Source organism: Talpa europaea (assembly GCF_964194135.1).
Source record: "Talpa europaea genome assembly, chromosome: 2".
Taxonomy (NCBI): domain Eukaryota; kingdom Metazoa; phylum Chordata; class Mammalia; order Eulipotyphla; family Talpidae; genus Talpa; species Talpa europaea.
Window position 1 is genome coordinate 82307838 of NC_140068.1, and position 20765 is coordinate 82328602.

Here is a 20765-nt window from a genome sequence, read left to right on the forward strand (position 1 = left end):
AACAGGCTAATAATCTTGTCTCATTGTTAGTGTTTCTACACCTGTACTTGGAGAATTCTTCCTGGCTATCTTGCAATCATCCACATAGCCCCAGATAGTGCCGGGACCAAGGTCTTTCCTGCTAAGCATTCTGAAGCTGGTGATTATACCGAATGCCCCAACGGACAAAACAAAACAAAACAAATAAAAATCAAACAAACAAACAAAAAACAGAAGCAAGGAGTGAGGATGTGAGAAATTCAAAGAACCAGCCATCTTCAGAGAGGAAGGTAGCTCCTGTACACTCAGATAAATTCCCTAAACAAGTGCCGGAGAACCTGCCCTCAACTTGAAATCTGAAAGGTCATAATCTCAACTATCAAGTTAAAATCCTTTCTTGGTGTTAAGTTTGTGGCCAACCTAGTGGAAAACCATGCAATACCTGCCACAGGAGCTAGAAGTGCACATTGATTTGTGCTTTCCCACCTCACATTCTCAAAGAGAATTTTAAACAATGATGATGATGAGATGATAAAAGTTTTCCCAGATTTCTGGGTCAGAGACTACCGTTATATTTCCATTATGCTCTCACTTTGTACCTATAAGTGCAATAAGCATTTGAAAAATAAATTCCTAAGTGCCTTCTCAAAAGTGGAAATAAACAGGAGAGTTAGCTAGATATCAATGAATTTGGGTTTTAGTGTCATAGTGTGAGAATCGTGACCTTGATCAATTTAGGATTTAAGTAATTGTGAAGTCATCTGAAGCAAAACTATGAAAGAAGTCATTATGACTATAATCAAAATTCACACAGCTCTCTCCTGAAAATGGGTCTCCACTCACAGTCACAATGAATCAATTATATATTCTTCATAACCCCCCTTGTTTTGCACATTATTTAAGGTACTTGTTTTGCACATAATTTAAGGTACTTTCACACACTAAGTGTCAAGTTTATTATGAATGAGAGAAAAGGGCTTGTGTATTTGCTGATTTCCTGAACTCATAGTGGAAAGGAAGAACAGAATTTTGACCTTTTGTATCTTTACTATTCCACAGTGCCCCAGAAAAATAATTTAGGGAGATGCAGAAGAAAATTATTTTTTGTCAAGGAAGGAATTAAGACAGGCATTCTCCAACTGCTCTCTTTTGGCAAAGTGAGCTCCCTATGCTGCCCCCCCACTGAGAAGTCACTGGTCTGCTACCAAGCCAAGTGCTAATTCCCCTGGTCTCTCCTACATCCAGGTTGGGCTTCAAGCTTATGCTCAAATAAGCATTTATTAGGAAAAATTAGAAGGCTATATATTAAGAGTATGCTTTATGCACACACAAATTGCCTGGAGGATTTATTTTGTATTCAGGATTAGCCATCAACTCTAGAGTCTTTTATTTTTTATGTCACAGCATCTTTAAAGGGAATTTCTGTTGCTTTGATACTTGGCATTGCTGCAGCCTTGGGGAACTCTTGTCCTGGCTAAAGATTTGGCAACTTATAAAGTTTACACCAGCATGGGGAACCCGATATCTTTCTTCCCAGCTGTTTATTTGTCAGGGAGGAAGAAAAGAGTAACAGGTCAGTGTTCTGTGTTTGGAAAGAAGGTTTCAAGGTATTGGGGTTTCTTCAAGGAGATCTGGATTATACATGCAATGATGAGATTTCAAAGAAGGAAAGTCATGAAAGAGTCAACTATGCCAAGTCATCTGCAGTATTAATCCCCAGTGTTAGTAAAGCTCCCCACAGAACCTGTGTTGCATGTCTGCTCTTACTGAAATTACGCAATGTGTATTCTACATCCAGCACCCCAGTTAGGGGTGTCTCTGTTGCCATCATAGGGTACTCATGCAGAAGTCCCCCATAATATATTTCCTTTCCACTTCTAATGCACAGACACAATAATTTCATGGAGGTCACTATTTTCAAAAATGAAATTTGGAGCCAGGGCTTATTTCCAGTGATATTAAAAACTCCAATGGTAGCTATAGTAACAGCATAAGAAATCAGGGATTATCTACTTAAGGTCACTTGTCTAGGACAGGACTATCAAATGGAATAATTGTGCTAGAGCTACAGGAAATAGTCAAATACTGAAGGTATGGGGAAGAAAACCAGATACAAAATACATAGAAGCAGAACCTTCAGCTCCCAGAAATTGTTTGATCCCATGCAACTGAAAGAATCATGAGCTTGAGGCTCTGTGTTTCTTCGTATGTCTGACACAGTGTCCGCAGGCACGGAGTGGGGGTCAAGGGTCTGGGTGGGGGTCTGGGGGAATTGGAAAGAGTAGCGGTTGCAAGTAAGAGTTTGACCAACTAGAGACTCATGGGATCTTAGGAGAGTAGCACTAGGTCTCAATCTGTCCATCTGAAAAATGGGGATGCTAAAACCCGCTCTACTTATCTTTCCAACTTGTGAAGAAATGCAACGAGAAACGGATGCAGACGTGCTCTGAAACTTGAGTAAAGGCTACCCAGACTCACCATTGTGTTGCGCAACTACGACGTGGCAAAGAGCGAGCTGTGGAGCATAAGAAGACCCCACCACCTTATGCGCTGTAGCTGGATCCGCAAGCCAAGTGCCAATCCCTAGCCGCACTTTGCCTCTTCTCATTCCAGGCAATTAGGGCAGAGGAAACAGTCTCGGCCCTCTCGAAGGTACTGCGGCTCCCTAGCTCCCCCAAAGCTGCCTCTAAGCCACGTGGCTCCTCTGGGTGTCTCCCGCCTTTAAGAAAGAAGCGAGTGATGCCTAGAGGCCCCGCGCGCTCTCCAGGTGCGATCGATACTTCCTGGAGGGCTTCCGGGCGCGGGACTCGTGCGCTCAGCCTCTCCAAAGCCGTAGCGCCGCCCCGCCCGCCGCCGCTTCGGTGTTGACATAATTAGACCCAATCTTGAGAGCAAAATAAATGTTCTGTTCGCCTTATAGCCAAACAGATGTTTACAATTCAAATGAAAGAAATACAAACGGCAGGATTTTTTCCCTCCACTTCTTCATCTCCAGCGATCCTGCTTTTTTTCCTGACACATTAAAATGTGTAAGCGATTACAGGAGTTTCCTGTCCCTTTTTGTTCTTGTAGTTGCTTCTCTAGGAGGTGTGCGTGTAAACTGGGTGGGGGTTGGATTATTCACCACTGGTTTCTCTCTAGCCTCTCTAACTTCCAATCCCAAACGGCCCCTGTAATTCGCGCCTCTCATGACAGGAGATATTAATTGTTATCTAATGGCAGAGATAGGGGCACAAATGCAATCATTCAGGCCTCAGATCATGTGATAACATCAAACTGGGTTTTGGGGGAGAGATATACCATTCTAGGTTAAACTGGATTATCAGGTCTGAATACACTCCTTGCGATGCAGATTCCAGGAAGCACAAAAGAAAAGGATCTCTGCACTGGGAGACCCTCTAGTTGACTGTGGCTGTGAGGGTGTAATGGAGTGTGTGGGTGAGGGAAGTTATACCCTAATTTCTCATCAAGTAAGTGATTTTTAAAGCAAGGAAGAAATTAGAGAGAAGGCAGTAGGCTGCAGGAAAATAGGTTTCCAACGTCCCTTACTTCTAGGTCCTTTGGTATATGAATTTTAGACTTCATAAAAAGGAGATTGACTTCAGAACCTGCAGAATTTCCATTAAGGAGGCAAGCATCCTCCAGTTGTATTTCTGCCTGTTTTCATAATGGAAGAATCAAAGAGATGGGTTTTGGTGATTGGGGAAAAAATAAGATTCTGGGGCTCTGACAAAAGAAGAGAAACAAGTCCCACCTGCCCTCACCCCACCTTATTTCTTCAAGGAGCTGCAAAATAGCTGAAGACTCACTCATCGGATTCCAAGGCTCTGGGCCCTCCTGAAAACCGAAAATGCCTGGAAAGCATCCTTCTGAGGGTGTGGGCAGCTAGAGGACAGCAGAAGGGGGGTGAGCGATCAGGCCCACCTGCCCTGTTATTGGCAGACTGGGTGATTAAAGCTAAGCTCTGTTTCACAAAAGCAATTTTTAAAAATTAAATCAGATCTGACAATGTTTGTACTGCAGCGTCAATGCCTCCGCCTTGGCGTGCCAGTCACCTCTAAGCGATCTGACAAACTCCAGTTCTCTTAAAATGTGCAGAGTTCAGATCATATTAATTCCCCAAAAATGTTTTGATTCAAAGTAGTTTGTATTTTGTGTAGCCACGGGCAATCCGGAAAGCGCTCCTGCCTGCCAGTGGCCGGGTCCGCTCCCTCTCCGCGTGGCCCAGAGGCTATGGCGGTATTTAAGCTTCTGAAATTAGCCTGGGGCTGCAAGGCAGAGTGATCACAAAGCGAAACAAGGGCGCTACCCCTCTCCACTTTCTTCATTTTTTTTCTTTCTTCCTTTTTTTTTTTTTTTTTTTTGAGTTTGCCATCCCCATTTCGCAAAAAAAAAAAAAAAAAAAAAAAAGAAAGAAAGACTAGGGTCAAGTGTCACTTCCCACCGAAATATGGAAAATCTGGGTCTTGTCTCACCTCCATCCTGTGCAAATGTCTCAGCCCCATACCTAATTGAGCCCCTACCCCCACAATTGCAATCTAGGTCCACTCATTATCAGCTTTATCATCTTCATCGTCTTCGTCATCAACATTGTTCTTCTACTATTAAATTCTCAGAGCGAGAAATGAAAGGGACCTGCGTCTGACAAAAGGTCGGGGGCCTTGAGGGAGCCTCAGAAGATTCATGGGGAAAAGAAGAGTGGGTTTTCTTTTCTTTTTTTAATGATTAAAAACACAGACGACTCCTGTAAATAGAAGCCTCATTTCTTCAAGAGATGCCTTTTGAAACCCAGTATCTGAATATTCAACGAAGGCAAAGCTCCACTCTGTACGTACAACATTAATATGATCTCTGCAGAATTTGCTACTCAGAAATATTAACATATCAAAGCCCACGCCGGAGGCGAGAGAAGCTATCGATACGAGAGCACAGGGTAAAGTAAAGATTATTGGTTCTGATGGCTGGAGTGGAGGAGCTGCGGGCAAAATCGCGCACACCATTAACCGGGAGTGAGCGCGCGGGGAGCTGCACCTCCGAGGCGGTGGCAAATATTTTATCTAGGTGGTAATTACCTCACCACTGGCCCCTCTTCCGTGCTTTCTTTGACTATTGGACCTTCATTAAAGGCAAAAACAATGTAACTGCCACTTACCGAAGTGAATCATAGAAATGTTTTGCTCTTTGCAAATAGAAGTGGCCAAATTTAAACCAATCTTTTTCCCCCACCCCTCAATATACACACCATCTAGAACTAGGACAGCCTTTCCCTGGTGAACTCCTATAGGCTATTTACGGACCTGCCTTTCTTCTAGAACACTCAATTGGTCTTTGGAAGTGGAATCTATTTCTTTTCTCCCATAGTAAATTCCGGAAATTATTAGAAATATAAGTTTGTCCAGGAACCTAGTAGGAGAGGGAAAATGGCTAATAGTTGTGCTTTTCAAGAAATCATGTTTCATGTGGCGAACACGGATTTGGAGAGAAACAGACATCTGACCCAACAAACCCAGATCAGCCTATCTCGACTGACCCCCTTTTCACTAAGCTATTACAAAATGGCGATAAGAAAGAGCATTTGGATTAACCTGCTCCCGATTTTTGACAAACAAAGATGACTTGACCAACTGATATTATGGGGTATCCTGTGCATGACCATAACAAAAGACAGAAGGGGCTCCCCCCACCCCAGCATTTCTTAAAATATAGGGAGTTTTGAAATAAGGGACTGGAAGAGCGCTGGCAGGATATACACCACAATTTAATACAATACTTCTTTGCTATTCTTACTCTCTATTCGTAAATTGTTGTGAACCATCAATCATTTCAGAGTAAACAGACACACAGGCACACCCTGGTCTCCTGGGCTTAACTAAGTTAATTGGCCTTTTTCTAAAACACGTGGAAATAGAATACACCCAGCAGTTAAATTCTGAATTCCTTAGCGAGTGAGGTGGTTTGGTGTGGAAAGGGTTAGAAGATTAGATTTTAATCAAACAATACAAACAAACCCCAAGTTAACTCCCCCTTCTTTTTCGAGTCACACCCTTCTCCTGAAAGATCAATATTTGATTTACAAAAGAAGATTAGGTGATTTATTTTTAGGTGAGAGGAACTGCCGTCGAATTCTACAAGAACAATAAAACATCACCTGAGGAACATAATTTCTCTTTCTCTCATGGAATAGAACTGCAACTTGCTTCTTACAGTTACCCAAGAACGTTGGGTAACTCCTTTCTTGGGAGTATGGTGAAGGGGTGCCCCTAAATCTCTCTCCGAAAATTCAACAGATTAGACAGTCGTCTCCGTAGCCAGTTTCTGCCCTCGGTCAAGAATAATTCCCATCCCCTGTCAGCTACTGTACGATCGGATGCAATTTCCAAGCATTTGAGAAGGTGATCTTAGATCAAATGCAGAACTGAACGCAAAGGCCGCAGTAGCGCGAGCCCGGCTCTGGGAGGAGCCTTCTCTGGGCGCTAATTAGTGGCGCTGTCCTTCAGCACCACCGTTATATCCGTGCGCCTTGAGTGCTCGGTCTCACCTTTCCGGTGACCGCCCCGAGAAGCACGGATCAGCACGTCTAACCTGACCCCTCTTTCACGGTGTACTTTTAGACCCCTCCCCCGAACAGTACGCAGATGTTATTTCATTTTTTAGGAAAGTTTGAATAGCTATTTCACATTTAATAAAAATTCCAGTTATCCATCATGACAATAGTTTCGTTCCAAAAGGAAGCACTCCTCAATTTAGGTGGAGTTTCACGTTGGATATTGGGTTGTAACACCTGCAGCTTAAACATGAAAAAAATCTATTTATTTCTATCAATGCATTTATTTCTCTGGAAAGGCATAGACATCTTTCAACAAACTTTGAAAAGGATAGAGAAGGACTGAGAACATTTATTTGGTGCCATCAGAAGTGACTCAATCTTTAGTGGTTCAGTTAGTAAAGACAACTACAGCCCTGGAGCTGGAATTAGTCCGGTGAATAGGCCATGTCTTATTAATTCATATGAAGTTAGGATAACAGCTGGTCTCTCTTGCCTTGTGTGTTCCTCGGGTTACTCAGCTTGCTAGGAAAATAAGCTTCAGAGGCTCTGAGTACAGTTAAGTGGGGAAGCCAGCAAATCTGCACTGCCTTGAGGCCCTGAGAATGTCATAGTTCAAAACCTTTTGTCAAAATGAAACATCTGAGATGCAGCCCCCCTTCAGTGTCTGAGCCAAAATCAACAGCTCTCAACTCTTGCCTTTCCCCCACCTTCCAATTCCATGGACAACTCTGGATTCAGATGTTTTCCTCAACAGATGGGAACAAGAAAGCTTTATCTGGTACAGTTAACACCACCTCCTCCTCCCACCCTCCCTCAAAGAAAGAAATGTTCTGGACACTTAGAAAAATAAGGGCAGCTACAATATTGGTGTTTCATTAGCCTTTCCTACAGCCTCAACTAATCTAGCCTTTCACAGAATCCTTCAAAGCCTCAAGCTAACACCATCACCTCAAACACCCAGGCTGTGGCTGGCACATTTAGGACTAAAAGAGATCAGAAATCCTGCTTGTGGATGTGGTGATGGGGGAAGGGTGTGTGAGAAGTTTTTTTTTTTTTTCTCTCTCTCTCTCTCTCTCCTTCTTTATTTGCCTCTAACTTTGATTCTGTCACTACTCCTTGAGGAGCAGCAAATCTTCTATCACAGTCTTCAGGATAGGCTGGGTTCAAACTCAATGGAGGAAAGGAGACCTTTTAATGTGGATATGCCTGTATGTGACAAGAGTAATGACCAAGAGTAATTATTTTCTTAATCATCAGACAAGAGATCTGATATTTAAATGTATCACCACAACTTCCAAATAGAAGTAACAGAGAGAATATGTTTACATTGAACATGTTGTTACTTACCTCTTCTTATCACTCCACCTTGGCCATTGAGAACAAGCCCACACTGGGCTTCCACTGAGCCCTTAATAATAGAAAAGGAAACAAAATCACTCAAGTAGATACTAGTAGGTATGACCACATGAGTTAAATCTTTCAATCTGCCCCATTCTTGAACCATATATCCCTATAACTTCTTATAGACATTAAAAACAATGATGAGCAGGAGCAAGTTTGATAGTACACATGATTTTAAGGCAAAAAAACCACAATCTAAAAGTTGTATAAATCTGAACATTTCACAACACCATACAATATTATACTTCAAAGCACCTGAGTGACTTTCATCTTGGCATAAGAGAATGAGAAACACTTTGAGTCCCCATTCAGGTATATAACACATATAAGGACAGTATCCACAGCACTTTCTGCCTGGAGCAAATTACACCAAAAGTGCCAAGTGTGGCACTGTGGTTTTATTGGAAGCTCAGAGGAGCCATTTCAAATGGAAGAGTCCAGACATCTTATAAGTGTCCTGTTTTACTCCAAATGTAGGAGCATCCCATAATGCTACCCAAAATGGGCCTAGAGGAACACACCTTCAGGGCCAGACTACTCTTAGTAGATCTTCAGGCCCCTAATGGATGGAGGGCTCATTTGAGCTTGGAATATGGAAAGGGTTTGCTGATTTTTGGTAAAGAAAAATAAAAATTTCTCTCTCTCGGTCTTTTTTCCCCTGAGTTGAAATGTGTTAAAGGCTCATTTTCCTTTACAAACAAACGAGGTATTGGACATGAAAGAGGCCTTGAAGGGTGTTAACCTACCCAACAGCCCGTGAAGAGTTAAGTAAATGCGGAGAGAGTCGGTGCATAATAAAAACCCACTTTACAAAACAACCTTTACAGCCCTGGCTCCCTTTTGCTTCCCCATTTTCACCATATTGAGGCAGGCCTGTAAGACCCCCCTTTTCAACCTACTCACAAGCTCTTTCTTATTTTAAATGTTCTGCCTTAAAGTGATTATCAAATCAATATGAAAAAAAAAACTTGGAGACTGAGCATAAATTAAAGCGGTGATGGGAAAAGGTGTGACAGTTTCCTTTGTTGGCCATAGCAAATCTTTTTAGGGGACTCAAAGATGGAACTGAAGCCACAAGACTGTTTGCATCTGTTAGGCAGACTTAGACCGCCCTCCAAACCATTGGACTTTCACTTAAAATTCTGTGCAGGGAAAAGTATATTTACATTTGTTGCATTTGAAATGAGGCATATGCTGATGAATGTTTTAAAAAGAAAGAAATAAAAGGAGAGAGACGGGTTTCTCCCACACATCCCCTCCCCATTTCTCTTTTTAAAAGTAGCTATGACTTTTTTTCTATTTCTTTTTCACTCTGCCAACTAAGTCCAAGAGGAGTGGAAGAAAATAACTGGCCAGATTTGCTACACACACACACACACACACACACACATGCACACACACGCACACGCGCACACACACATATATCTCTATAGATATAGATACATAAATATATAGCATACCATACTTCATTTCTTCTAGTGTCTCGGAGTATTTGTCTTAGCATGAATATTCCATCAGTATGAGTGATTAATGGGGGGAAAAAGTGATGAGGAAGATAAAAAAGACATAGGCTGAAGAAAATATCCCAATATATCTGAAATGTAGAAGGTAAAGGACATTACAGCTCTCCTAGGGAGAGAACTGCTTCCCTCCCCTTCTCTGGCGCACTGTTAAAATGTTTATTTTCTTAGAAGAAATGAATCTTAGTCTCTTCACTTAACAAACTTTTCCCCCTTATAAGTAAAACATGTTGTTTGGTCAGATGACATTGCATAAATGACCAGTTGAATGGCACTAAGTTGAAAATTGGATAAACTACGGTGTTCTTTTGCACGGGATTCGCTCTTTGTCTGGTGCTTGCAAATGTTCTAATCCCCTCTTTTGAAAAATGCCCGGCTTTGTGCCTAGCACAGAAAAAAAATTTGTACAGATACAAAAAAATCAGCAGCAGACGCGGCTATTAAAAGGAGTAAATAGGTTTTAGTTGAACTAAGCATTGAATGGCAGATTTCCCCCCCCTTGAGACATAAGGGATCCTTGTGAAAAATGTAAAAATACCCTGAGCGTATAAAATTATTTCGTGAATATAAATGTAGAAAGTCAAGGTTTGTGGAGCCAAATCTTTTTTCTTGTGTGCTGATCTTGTGGCTTTGGTTCTTTGTTGGGACTGTAAGGGCTTTTACTTTAATTTTAAAATGATCCCTTGCTTAGAGGTAAGTGAGGGGAAAAGATTTTCTGTGCGCAACAAGGGATCTCCTTCATCTCCAACTTGTGCTCTTGGAGTATCTTCCTTTTCGTTGGGGATACTGTGGAGAAGGTGGCCAGCTTTGTGCAAACTCAAAAAAGCAGGGACCCACAGGTAAAGCTGCGCTTTCAGCCAAAAGAAGTCACACATTTATGTCTTCCGAGTTCTTTTTTGGACATTTGGGGGCTCATTTGTTTGAAATGTGGCTGTGACAACATGTTTACATCATTTTAAATCCTATTATTGGCAAAGAATGTGCAAAAAGAACGTAGTAAGAAAGAAAGCAGGAGAGCGATCATCTGGCTGAGTGATGGCTTCCACTGTATTTGAATCAACTTGTTCCTTCCTTCTTTCCTTTCTTTTCCTCCCCCTCTTTACTATTTCTTTCTCCCACACTCTCTTCATTTCCTTCTGTTTGAAGGAGTTGAATCTTATGTAAAAGTTAATAACCAGGAGAGGAAACACTAAGTCGTGATTCATTCTCGCAGGTTGCGGGACTGGACACTCCCCAGGCAGAGAGAATTCAGCTCAACCCCACACCCTGGAGAAATGCATATATATAGTCAGATCCTTTCATTGTAGAATTTTTTCAGGTTTTTCGTTTGTGATTTTTTACATCCACAGAAATCTAGTATATTTAGTGAAACTTTTGCTAGCGTTCAGGGTGCCAACAGTGTCAGCAGAACAAACAAGCCCCTCGTTCACAGGAAGCTCCCTGCAAGCTCAGCCCGGGACAAACGCCCGGGTCAGGCAGTGAGACTCTGCCACGTTCCTAGACTGCCAGTGCGATTGGTCATCAGCTTATCGGGTCTTACTCTGAGTCCAGTTGGCTCAACCCCAGGATCCTTGATCTCCCCGGTCCCATCCCCTCAGGGACAAAAAATGTGGATTCACAAAGACTTGTGCGCAGACCTACTGAAAGTGGGGCCCCGGCAGTTGGCAGTTAGCAGGACTCCCGAGCGTCCAGGTGAAATTGATCCAATGAGAGGGACAGAATGGCACACGCCTGTTAATTGTTTTTGATAACTTTCCATTAGTGGTGCGTGCGTGCGTGTGTGTGTGTGTGTGTGTGTGTGTGTGAGAGAGAGAGAGAGAGAGAGAGAGAGAGAGAGAGAGAGAGAGAGAGAGAGAGAGGCTCACCCAGCATTAACGGAGCGGGAGGGGGAGGGATAAGAGGGGAGGGCGCAGACAAATTCGCAGCATGCTTATTTACCTGCAAGTCGTCTGCTCCCGCGGCGGCCAGCCCCAGGCTGGGCCCTGGCAGGAGTCTTTGATCTGGGTGCATTCCATACTGAGAGCCATGGCTCATGAGGGACAGGTCGTGTCGGCGGTAGGCATCGAGGCAGCCCAGCTCTCGCCTCTGCTCGTCCAGGCAGGACGACTTGAGCGCCCGCGCATTGTGCAGGTTAATAAAGTCGGTGGGCTCCCCGTGGTGGATCTGCTGGTAGTACTGTTGCGAGTGGTGGAGCGAGTTCAGAGAGTAGGCGTCGGGAGTGACGGCCGGGTGGCTGTGCTGAAACTCGTAATGGAAGGACTGGTGGTGGAGCGGGGTGTACTGGTGGTTAGTGGAGAAGTAGGGAGATGCAAACTCGGTGCCGGTAGTAGAGTAAGTTAAAGGAGAGGAGGAGGAATAGGCGACAGTGGAATTGGCTACGGACTCCAGACAGCCAAGCTGCATCAAACGGTAGCTGTTTGATCCGTCGTGACGTATCTGGAAGGAAGAGGGGGAAAAGGGAGAGCAGAAAAACTTGAGGTTTGTCATTTTGCAACCAAGGCGCCACTCCCCGGAGCCAGAAGCTTTCTCCGGCTCTCCAAGGAGAGCGAGCGCGCGGGGTTCGGACCGAGACTCAGTTCTTGCTCAGCGCCTTGGCCAGAAAGCCTTCCCGAGCAGGCGAACTGGGGGTGGGGAGCCTCATCCTCACAGTCTAGACAAGGGGAAAAAAATCCCCCACCCTATATAGGTGCGGGTGACACCACACACACACATACACACACACACGCGCGCGCACACAAACACACACACGCGCACACACAGAGCCCCTGCCCAACTTGCGCAGGGAGCTGGGTGTCTGCAGCCAGGTTTGCGACTGACTCCGGGGCCGCGATCAGTGGGACGAGGGTCCACGCGTCCCGGGCGCGGGCCCACGCCAAGCCGTTCTAACCAGATGCGAACCCCGAGATTCCGCGGCTGTTCAGCCTGAGATCTTCGGTCGGAGTTGCTCAAAACCATTGTTCATATATTAAAAAAAATCAAGTCTGTGCAAATCGCTCAGATTGCTCACTCCCTTAACCGTTTGGGGTAAGGAATATGAACCCCCTTTCTACTTCACTTTCCTTGAACAAACCTTATTCTAAAAGGGGTGCGCTGTTCCCCACCCCCCCTTGTCCACCTTCCGCCCCCCCCCCAATCTCTTTACTTTGCCTTTCTGAGTATCTTTCTTCCATCTCTATCTCTTTCTCCTCACCCCCTCCTTCCATTCTTTATTATTAGGATTATGTTTTCCCCCTCATTATGGCTAATGTTTCTTAACGTGGCGGAGAGTTGCCCTTCCTGGCGACAGATGTCATAACGAACTTTCTCCCCTTTTCTTCCTTAACTTCCCCCGAAAGCCAGCTTATAATTAAACGTAACGGTCCAATATAGATTAGAGACAGGAGAAGCTGCCACCGCCGCTGCCGACACACACACGCGCGCTCAAAAAAAAAAAAAAAAAGTAATAATACCTCGGCATCGTGGACTAGTCCCGGAAAGGTAGTTGACATGTTGGGTTTCTCCGAAAGCTTACGATGCAATTTCCCCCTCCAAAAAAAGAATCGGGAAAAAATCCAAACTTCTCGTATTTTCCAATTTTTTTTAAGGAAAAAAAATGTTCTATAGATAGAGATCTAAATGGTAATGGCTTTGCCCGGATCAGATAGCTCCTTGCCTCGTACCCACTTAAAAACCTGTAGGAACAAAATTTTCCCTCTGCACAAAAGCAGCTCCCTGGAACAGATTTTGTACTTGCTGAGTATTTCTTTGGCTGATGTCGTAGGTCCCTTGGTAATATAGAAGTTTTGAAAATTAAGCATCAGCACTGAGAACTGGGAGGACAATAGGCAGAAGAGATTTATCCCAGGAGACAAGGAATAAATATTGTATCTTCGCCTAATAAGGAACTGGAGGTTCTTTCAACATTTTTATCCATTTTTTCCAACCTTTATCATGCTTTTCTATACCGACTGAGGTGGGGACTCATCTCTGCAGAGAGCATTTGCACACATTTTATCGTGAAGATAAAGATCTAGTCCCATATGTGTATATTAGAGACAAATATATATTAATTAAAGCTTCCTTTTACACGAGTAAGTGTTCATTCCTATTGGTTCCAGTCCCTGGATGCTGAAAGCTGCTTATTCCAACAAGCACCCAAATCAATTTCACCTAGATTGGGGTGTCTGCCTTTGCCCCAGTGGAAACAATACTGCTCTTTCCATATTTACATCAAATTTGGGTTCTTTTCCCTTTTTTGAAAGGCAACACCCGGTGGTGGCTTACACTTTCAGCAGCTTTTTAAAATAAATAACCATGATGGACAGTCCCAAGTCACCATCATAAAGAAATGGTGTAACTGACAATGTATTTAAGAAAAATACAAGAGAATAAAGACGAGTGACAAGATTCTACATTTAGGTAAAACGTTGCCTTTCACTCCCCAACCCAACCCATTTTCTCTCTCTTTTGTGTTTTACTTCATCCCTTTCAAGAAATTGTGCTGGATGGGGGTGGAGGAGGTAGACCACTTAGCAGTGGCACCAGGTATTTGAGTACCATCACCCCAAAATAACCCTTGACTGTTTGAAAGTAATATTTTACAAAAAGAGGAGAGAAAGGAGGCAGCACACAGCTATTTCTATCTTTTCAGTGGATTTTTCACTTTCAAACAGCATTTGAGCCCTACTTTGTTCAAAATGTGGCTCCCCACAATCAGTGGTCTAGTGCCTGAAGCGGGTGGTGGTGACTACATGCCGGCAATACTGAGTCTCTGCGTTGTCCACTCTCCCACCTTGTCTATCTCCTAAGAACTGGCTGGCCCCACAGATTCATCTCAGAGATAGAAGGGGTAATTTAGTCTTAATTGCCATTTCATTTGGTTAGCTTTTAAGTGTTTAAGCTGAGAAGGTGTCTTAATAATAAGCCGCAGGCAAACAGGCATGTGGCTTTTTTTTAGGTCGGGGTTTGGGAGGGTTTATTAGGATCTGCTCATGCAGGCTAACTGGGGCTGTCACTCAGCACTCTTTGCTTTATATAAATGGACAAAGGCACATGACAAGAATTGAAATGCACTGTCTGAAATGGAGATCTGTGATGCTTCAGCCCAGTGCAAGGGTCCTCGGCCAACACTTGCTTCCTTTTTCAAGGTGTGCACCCACCCCCACCCCACCCCCACCCCACCCCAATTTTTGAAATTCCATATTTTGTTCTAATGAAGACAGGAGGCTGAGACCCCAAAGAAGATGAAAAGGAAGAATTCCAACTTGATCTTTAAATAGGAGGGGTAAGATGAGTGCCTTTGGTACTGAGGGACTGAATCCCAAAATGATTGCCGCAGAATCTTTTGTTTGCCAAGACTTAGCGAGGCTTCTGTGCTCTACTCACAGATGAAATAAATAACTCTAGATGGGAGTTCATCCCTTGTCTTTGACCTTACACTAGGAACCTATGCTCCTGACAAGGTGCAATCCTCTCCCTTCCCCCAGAAGAATGTGATGGGACCCAAGGAATGGGTATGACCAGACTGTTTTCTCCCCCTAATGGATGATGTTGGTTTTCCAGTTAGTCAAGTCAAATGGCAAAGGATGGCCTCTTCTCAGGCAAGCTGCAAACCCTTCCTTAATGCCCCACTGTCAGATACAACTTCAGTGAAGGCGAAGGGACCCTTTTTTCTTCAACTTAGGTCAGCATACCCAAAACCTTCTCGCCTGGGAATAACCAGAGGCTCAGGACATCGTGGATGCCTGCTCTGCCTGCGCACTGACAGTTTGGCCTTAGTGTTTGTCCCAGCCTGGGAGATGGCCCACATGCAGCACCCCTCCCCCCACCAATAGAAACTCTTTGAGCTGAGTACCTGTCCCAGATGACCTTCATTTGTCTCCTCACAATGAATACTTGAGGATATCACCAGAAGAACTGGCCATGGGACCTTTCCATTCCACTTCCTACCCATGCCTCATTTTCCCTTGTGGTTTCACGCTACCCAGACAAAAGACATCCAGGGTTTCATTTACGGTGCTGCTTGAGCCCCTATGGAATTAGAGGAAACTAAAGATCATGCAGGATGAGAGAGGAAAAAAAAAAACCCATTGTTGTATTTGTATTTAAATGAGATGAAGTGGAAGGGTAAATTCTGTCTCAAGTGAGTAATCTAGGCAGCCGCTTTGGAAAGCTCTTCTCTTACCCCGCTGTGTCCCAGCTTCTCACACCAGTGTTTGAACTGTAGGGAAACCTCCATTTAGCCAACTGCTTTCCCTTGCCTCATCCCAACTTAAAAAAAATAGGAAAAGCTGTTTGTCCCTGAAAGAGAAGTTGGGGAAATCATCCATGCCATATGCACATACTGGTCAGCACTCCCTTCCATCTGCTCTGGGGTTGCTCAGCGCGCCCCTTTTCTAAAGAAACTCCTCAAGGCAGGTGTGTGTTGTGCTTGGTGTGTGTGTGTGTGTGTGTGATGTGCCCACATGCACAGAATTTGTTTCTGTCAGACAGTCCCCCCACCATCTCCCCTTCCCATCCAATTAATAGTCTTGAGCAATTAATAAGTGCCATCCTGCTTGACCCAAAGGCTGGGCTTTTCAGCAAAGCTAATTCCTCTTTCTCTGCGTAGCCCCTGTCCCGGAGAGCGATTGGCCACACATTCTCTAGCGGCAGCTAATTGAATTAACTGGCCAAGGCAAGTTGGAGATACAGTGACAATTGCCTGGGGCTCCCTCCCTTGGGAACCCTGTCATGAGTATTCCAGCCTGAGCTAGAGGCCAGGAGGATTCCCAATCACTTGAGATAACTCATACAATCACCAGAGAAACCCAGCATGCTGGAGGTCTTCCTTAGCACCCAGAGCTTCTGTTCTTTCTTCTGATTCCATGCTCCTCACTCCAGGAGGGATTGTTCTGCCACAGTCACTTTAAGAATCACACACACACACATACACCCCTTAGTGTTTGTCCCTGCCTGAGAGATGGCCCACATGCAGCACACACACACACACAACCACACACATATGTACTATTTTGGTTAGAATCCAGAGATAGTGAAAAGGGATTCTGAATTATTTCCTACAGCTCAGATGCTAATGTGGGAAAATCAGGTCCCTTCCTGAGCTTCTAAAATGGTCCCATAAAACTCACCCTAGTTTTTATCCAATCCCAAACATCTCCATTTAAAGGGTCTGCCATCAACTGGATGACTGAGTTTCATGGAAAATTATCAGTGAACAAACACCTGTTTCTAGCTGTATTACATGTGTATGTTTCTTCCTCCTCCTACCCTGCTTATTTTTCTTCCTATTTCCACTTGGGATTTCCTTGCTCCTCCAAATGGATTTGTTAAGGATTGTAATTATTTAGGTATTTCAACCCAAAACATTTCCTTTGATATATTCACACCCATTAATCAACCATAGCATCTGCCTTTCTCATCCTTTCCTTCCTCTTTAGAGGAACTTAGAGGTGAGATTTAACCATGAAACTTTAAGAGAACCCATGTGCGCAGTCAAAGAATGAAATTCTACTTCAGTGGGGTGTACAGTTCTATAATCCAGACATGAATTTGCACAGTATGACAAAATTTTCATGAACGTAAAAACCCTGGCTTGGAAGGATACTTATACAGGAAAATAGTGGAGGACTGAAGATTCACCAGAGACAGAGTGGGGAGCAGAACAGGTGGATCTACTGAAATACACTGCTGAGGGGAGCAGCAGGCAATATAGGAGAGGTCTGCAGTGCACATCATGTGGATCAGCTCCCTGGTTGGGGATCGAACTGGTGCTGCAATTCGAATGAACTTGTGCTGCAGTGGCAGCCAATAGCTTCACAGTGCTGAAACTTAGCCCCTGCACCACCAGGGAGGCCCCAAGCTTTCTTTTCTTCTATTCCTTATTAGGACCATATACAAAGCAGAAAAGCCTTTAGAGAATCCAAAGAAAGCCATGACTACCTGTCCTACCTTAGTAGTACTCTGCATCTACCTGTCCTCAGGCACCCCTCCACCTCTTTGTGAACCCCCTGCTTTTTGAGTGCCTCTACCTTGTACAAGCTTCTAAAAGGAACCCAGTCTGGGGTCTCCAAGAGCCAACTAGAGAGATTTTCAGTAACTTACGATTTGAATGACCTGAAAAGTTCTTCTTACTCAAGGACCTATTCTAGTGAGCTTCTTCTAACCTCTCCCAGTTATTGCCACTGTTGGTGGGTGGGTGGATGAGGGCAACCCTTCAGGTGGTGGAAAGGCAACCGTGTTCGGTCTGCTTTTCCTGGTTCATTCGTTGTTTCTCATTAGGTGAGGTGGACAAAGAAGGGTGCTCCAAATACCCACATTCTGGGCAGCAGCCAGGGATCTAAATCTTGTTGACCCAGTTACAAGGACCAGAATATTTGGAGAAAGGGTTTGGCGGCGTGAATATTCATGCACAGGTACTTTAGGTCAGAACCCACAAAGCAAGAATGAATAGCCTTAGCTGATGCCTATCCTGGATGTCTTTCTCTGCCTTTCCAGTGAGGATGTGAGAACGCTGCTACCTCTTCTCCGTATTCCATTTCCCACTCCCGTTCCACCTTCAACAACAGAAGGGCCACTTTGCATAAAACGATACCTAATTGCAAAGGAGAAAAGGCAGACCATCTTTTAAAAGAGCTTTGGGATATTTAGGGGAAATTAACATTTCTGACAGACTCTCCAGTCATTTCAGTTTAAGGGATGTCATTGATTTTTTAAACTCCTTTTTCTTTCTCTTCTTCTTCTTCTATTTTTTTTTTTAAATCTCCTCCAGCACGACCCTACCCCGCCCTCTGGGCTGTTTGTCAAAAGCCTAATGCGGATCTGTATTCCGCCTTAGCCTTGCCGCCGACAGGCAACACGGATTCCATAATCGTACAGAGAAAATGCATTTGCAAGCAATTAAAAAGCCTTGCGAACGTATTAGTCGAAAATTAAATAGAAGAACTCTTGCGTCTGAAGTCTTCTCTTTGATAACAGTGGAACTTGAAGCGGAGGCCCTCATCTGAGAGGGCAGACTCCTCGCCCTTCTGCCTGTCACAGCTGCTGAGCTGGGCTCAGCCCGGGCGCCGACTCTCTTTCCCCGCAGCCTGGCGCTGGCGGGGCCTGCCGGGCCAGACCCTCTCAGAGGGCGCTCACCTCCTGGCAGCTGCGCCGGCCGCGGAGGGCAGGGCGCCCCGTGGGGCTCACAGCTGGCTGCGCGCTTTGAGGCCTGAAGCGGCCTCTCCGGTTAAGGCCTCGCTCTCCCTTGGGAAACGCGCCCCTTTCAGTCAAGAAAATGTGTGAGTTCAGAAAGGGCTGTGCTCCGTCCTCTCTCTTTCTAACCTTGGAGCGCACTAGGGGTTTTTGATAGTGCGCCTGGCTGGCGGCATTCCGGTCTGAACTGGGAGCGCAGCGCGCGTCAGTTTAAGCATTTTTTTCAAGTATTGACTCATTTGATCCTAAGAACACTCTCCTTCCCCACAACTTAAGCAGGGAGGAGGTGTATAATTATCACTCTCTTTTTGCAGGGCAAAAAGTGACTGCAAAATAACAGTAACAACTAAGATGACGTGCAAACTCATTCTTAGCAAACATTATTTTATTTATCCTTACAACCCCAGAAGATAAGGATTATTGGGATTATTGGGAGGTAGGTATTAGTGCAAAGGAGGAAACTGAAGCACTTGGCAATTGCTCCTTCCCTCCCTCAGGCCCCAACAGCAGGTCGGGGAGCTGTGAAAGTGAGAAACTTGGAGGTAAGAAGGATGGCCAAGGGCACAGGGTGCCTTGAACTCAATGATTTTTTTTTACTTCAAATCCAGATTCCCCTCACCCTCACCTTCCCAGCCCCCGCCCCGCTCCTTACTATGTTTTCTGGTCTCCGCTATGGCATTTAAACTTTTCCAATCAGGTTTTTAATTTTCCCCTGTATCCCATGTTGCCATTCTTTTCCAGATGCATAACAGAAAAGACCGACTTGGAGGCCAGGTCCAGGTTTCCTCTGTAAGGGGCATGTCATTTTGACACCTTCTAGCCAGTGGAAGTCTCCCAGACTCCCTCTGACTGCAAATCCAACCTCCCTGACAGAGTTCCAGCTTCCAGAACATGTCCCTTCCCTGGCCGGTCAGTCTCTACCTGTATCCCAGATTCAGTGACTCTGGCTTCTGCCGGCTGGATGGTCTGAGGCTGCTGCAAGCAACGGGGAGCCTGGCTGTAGGGGAGAGCCGCAGAACCTGCTTTTCTCTCCTGTGTGCTCCCAAGTTGGGTAGCTACTGCCATTTTCTGGATCCAGTGCTGGCCTCCAGGGAACTGAGGGCTGCCTGGTAACCTGGTTACCTTCTGGTAACCGAGGGCTGCCTCTTCAGCCACAGGGCCTGGCCTTCAATCCTGAGTCTACTTGAGCAAGTTAGTTTTCTCTGTTAGTTAGGAAAAATAATACCTAACACTCAGAAGTACACTGTGATCAGCCTGGACTGAAGGTTGCATTTAATTAATGTTGGGCAATTGTATTTGGAAGGGGGGAAATAGATAAGGAGGTTGAAGAAGGACATCCACTTTAGTAGGACATCCTTGCTTCCCCTGGAGTCCCTCGTCTCCTTTGGACAGATGGTGTCTAAGAAAATCCTGTTGGGGAGATGTCAGAGGCCATCAGATGCTACTCTTTACTGAGGTACGATAAAGACACACAGCTGAGCAGGAGACAAGATCAGTGCTGGAGCTAGAGCCCAGATGCTTGCCTCTGTTCAAAAACTCTCCTCATGGAGCCAGAGAATGGGCAGCTCACCCCCAAATCTCCATCTTTCTGTTTATGGCTAATTTCCTCCAGTATTAATGAACATTTTACTATTTCAAGTTTTTGAATTTCATGTCTTCTCATATTTTCTTTCTCTGTAGCCATCCCCCTACGCTTCCTCCTTCCTTATTTCCCTCCCTCTCTCCCCCTCTTTCTCTCTTTTTCCACCCACTTTTGCCCCAGGATCCCTAAAAGCCTTCCTGGGATTCTGCTCTGATTTAGCTCCCTCCCTTCAAATCTCCAGAGGTTTCTGTCTGACATTTACTACAATATCCTAGGGTCTTCTCAGAGACATGGGGAAGTGTGTACTTCTCCATCTGTATTAGTTCAGCTTTTGGTCACCCTTGTACATATCCATCTCCTCCCTTCCAAGTAACCCCTGTAGATCTCTCTGGTTACTGACCCTAAGCCCCTGCACTTCTCCTTCCTCATAGCCTTGGGGAGCTTTGAGGCAACCAAGGCCTCCAGTTACTCTTTTTTTTTTTTTTTTAAAGTAAAAGAGCTTTGTCTGCCTCTTCTGTCAATTACCCCAGCAGTCTCTCAGAGGTCCCCTTTATTTTTCCATTGA

The 20765-nt window shown here is 44.7% G+C and overlaps 1 protein-coding gene across 2 annotated transcripts in view; it reads right to left on the bottom strand.

Moving 5' to 3' along the window:
* The window catches only part of TFAP2D (transcription factor AP-2 delta), a gene marked incomplete at its 5' end in the record, with an annotated part of 54566 nt that extends 41631 nt beyond the window's left edge, over nucleotides 1–12935 (bottom strand). Inside the window, 3 exons of one of the 2 annotated variants that reach the window (XM_084227970.1) lie at nucleotides 7874–7934; nucleotides 11386–11883; nucleotides 12897–12935. In XM_084227970.1, coding sequence (XP_084084096.1) covers nucleotides 7874–7934; nucleotides 11386–11883; nucleotides 12897–12935 — 598 coding nt within the window. Of the gene's footprint in view, nucleotides 1–7873; nucleotides 7935–11385; nucleotides 11935–12896 lie in introns of those variants that run through there. The other variant, XM_084227969.1, reaches the window with a different exon arrangement.
* Between the last annotated feature and the right edge of the window lie 7830 nt (nucleotides 12936–20765).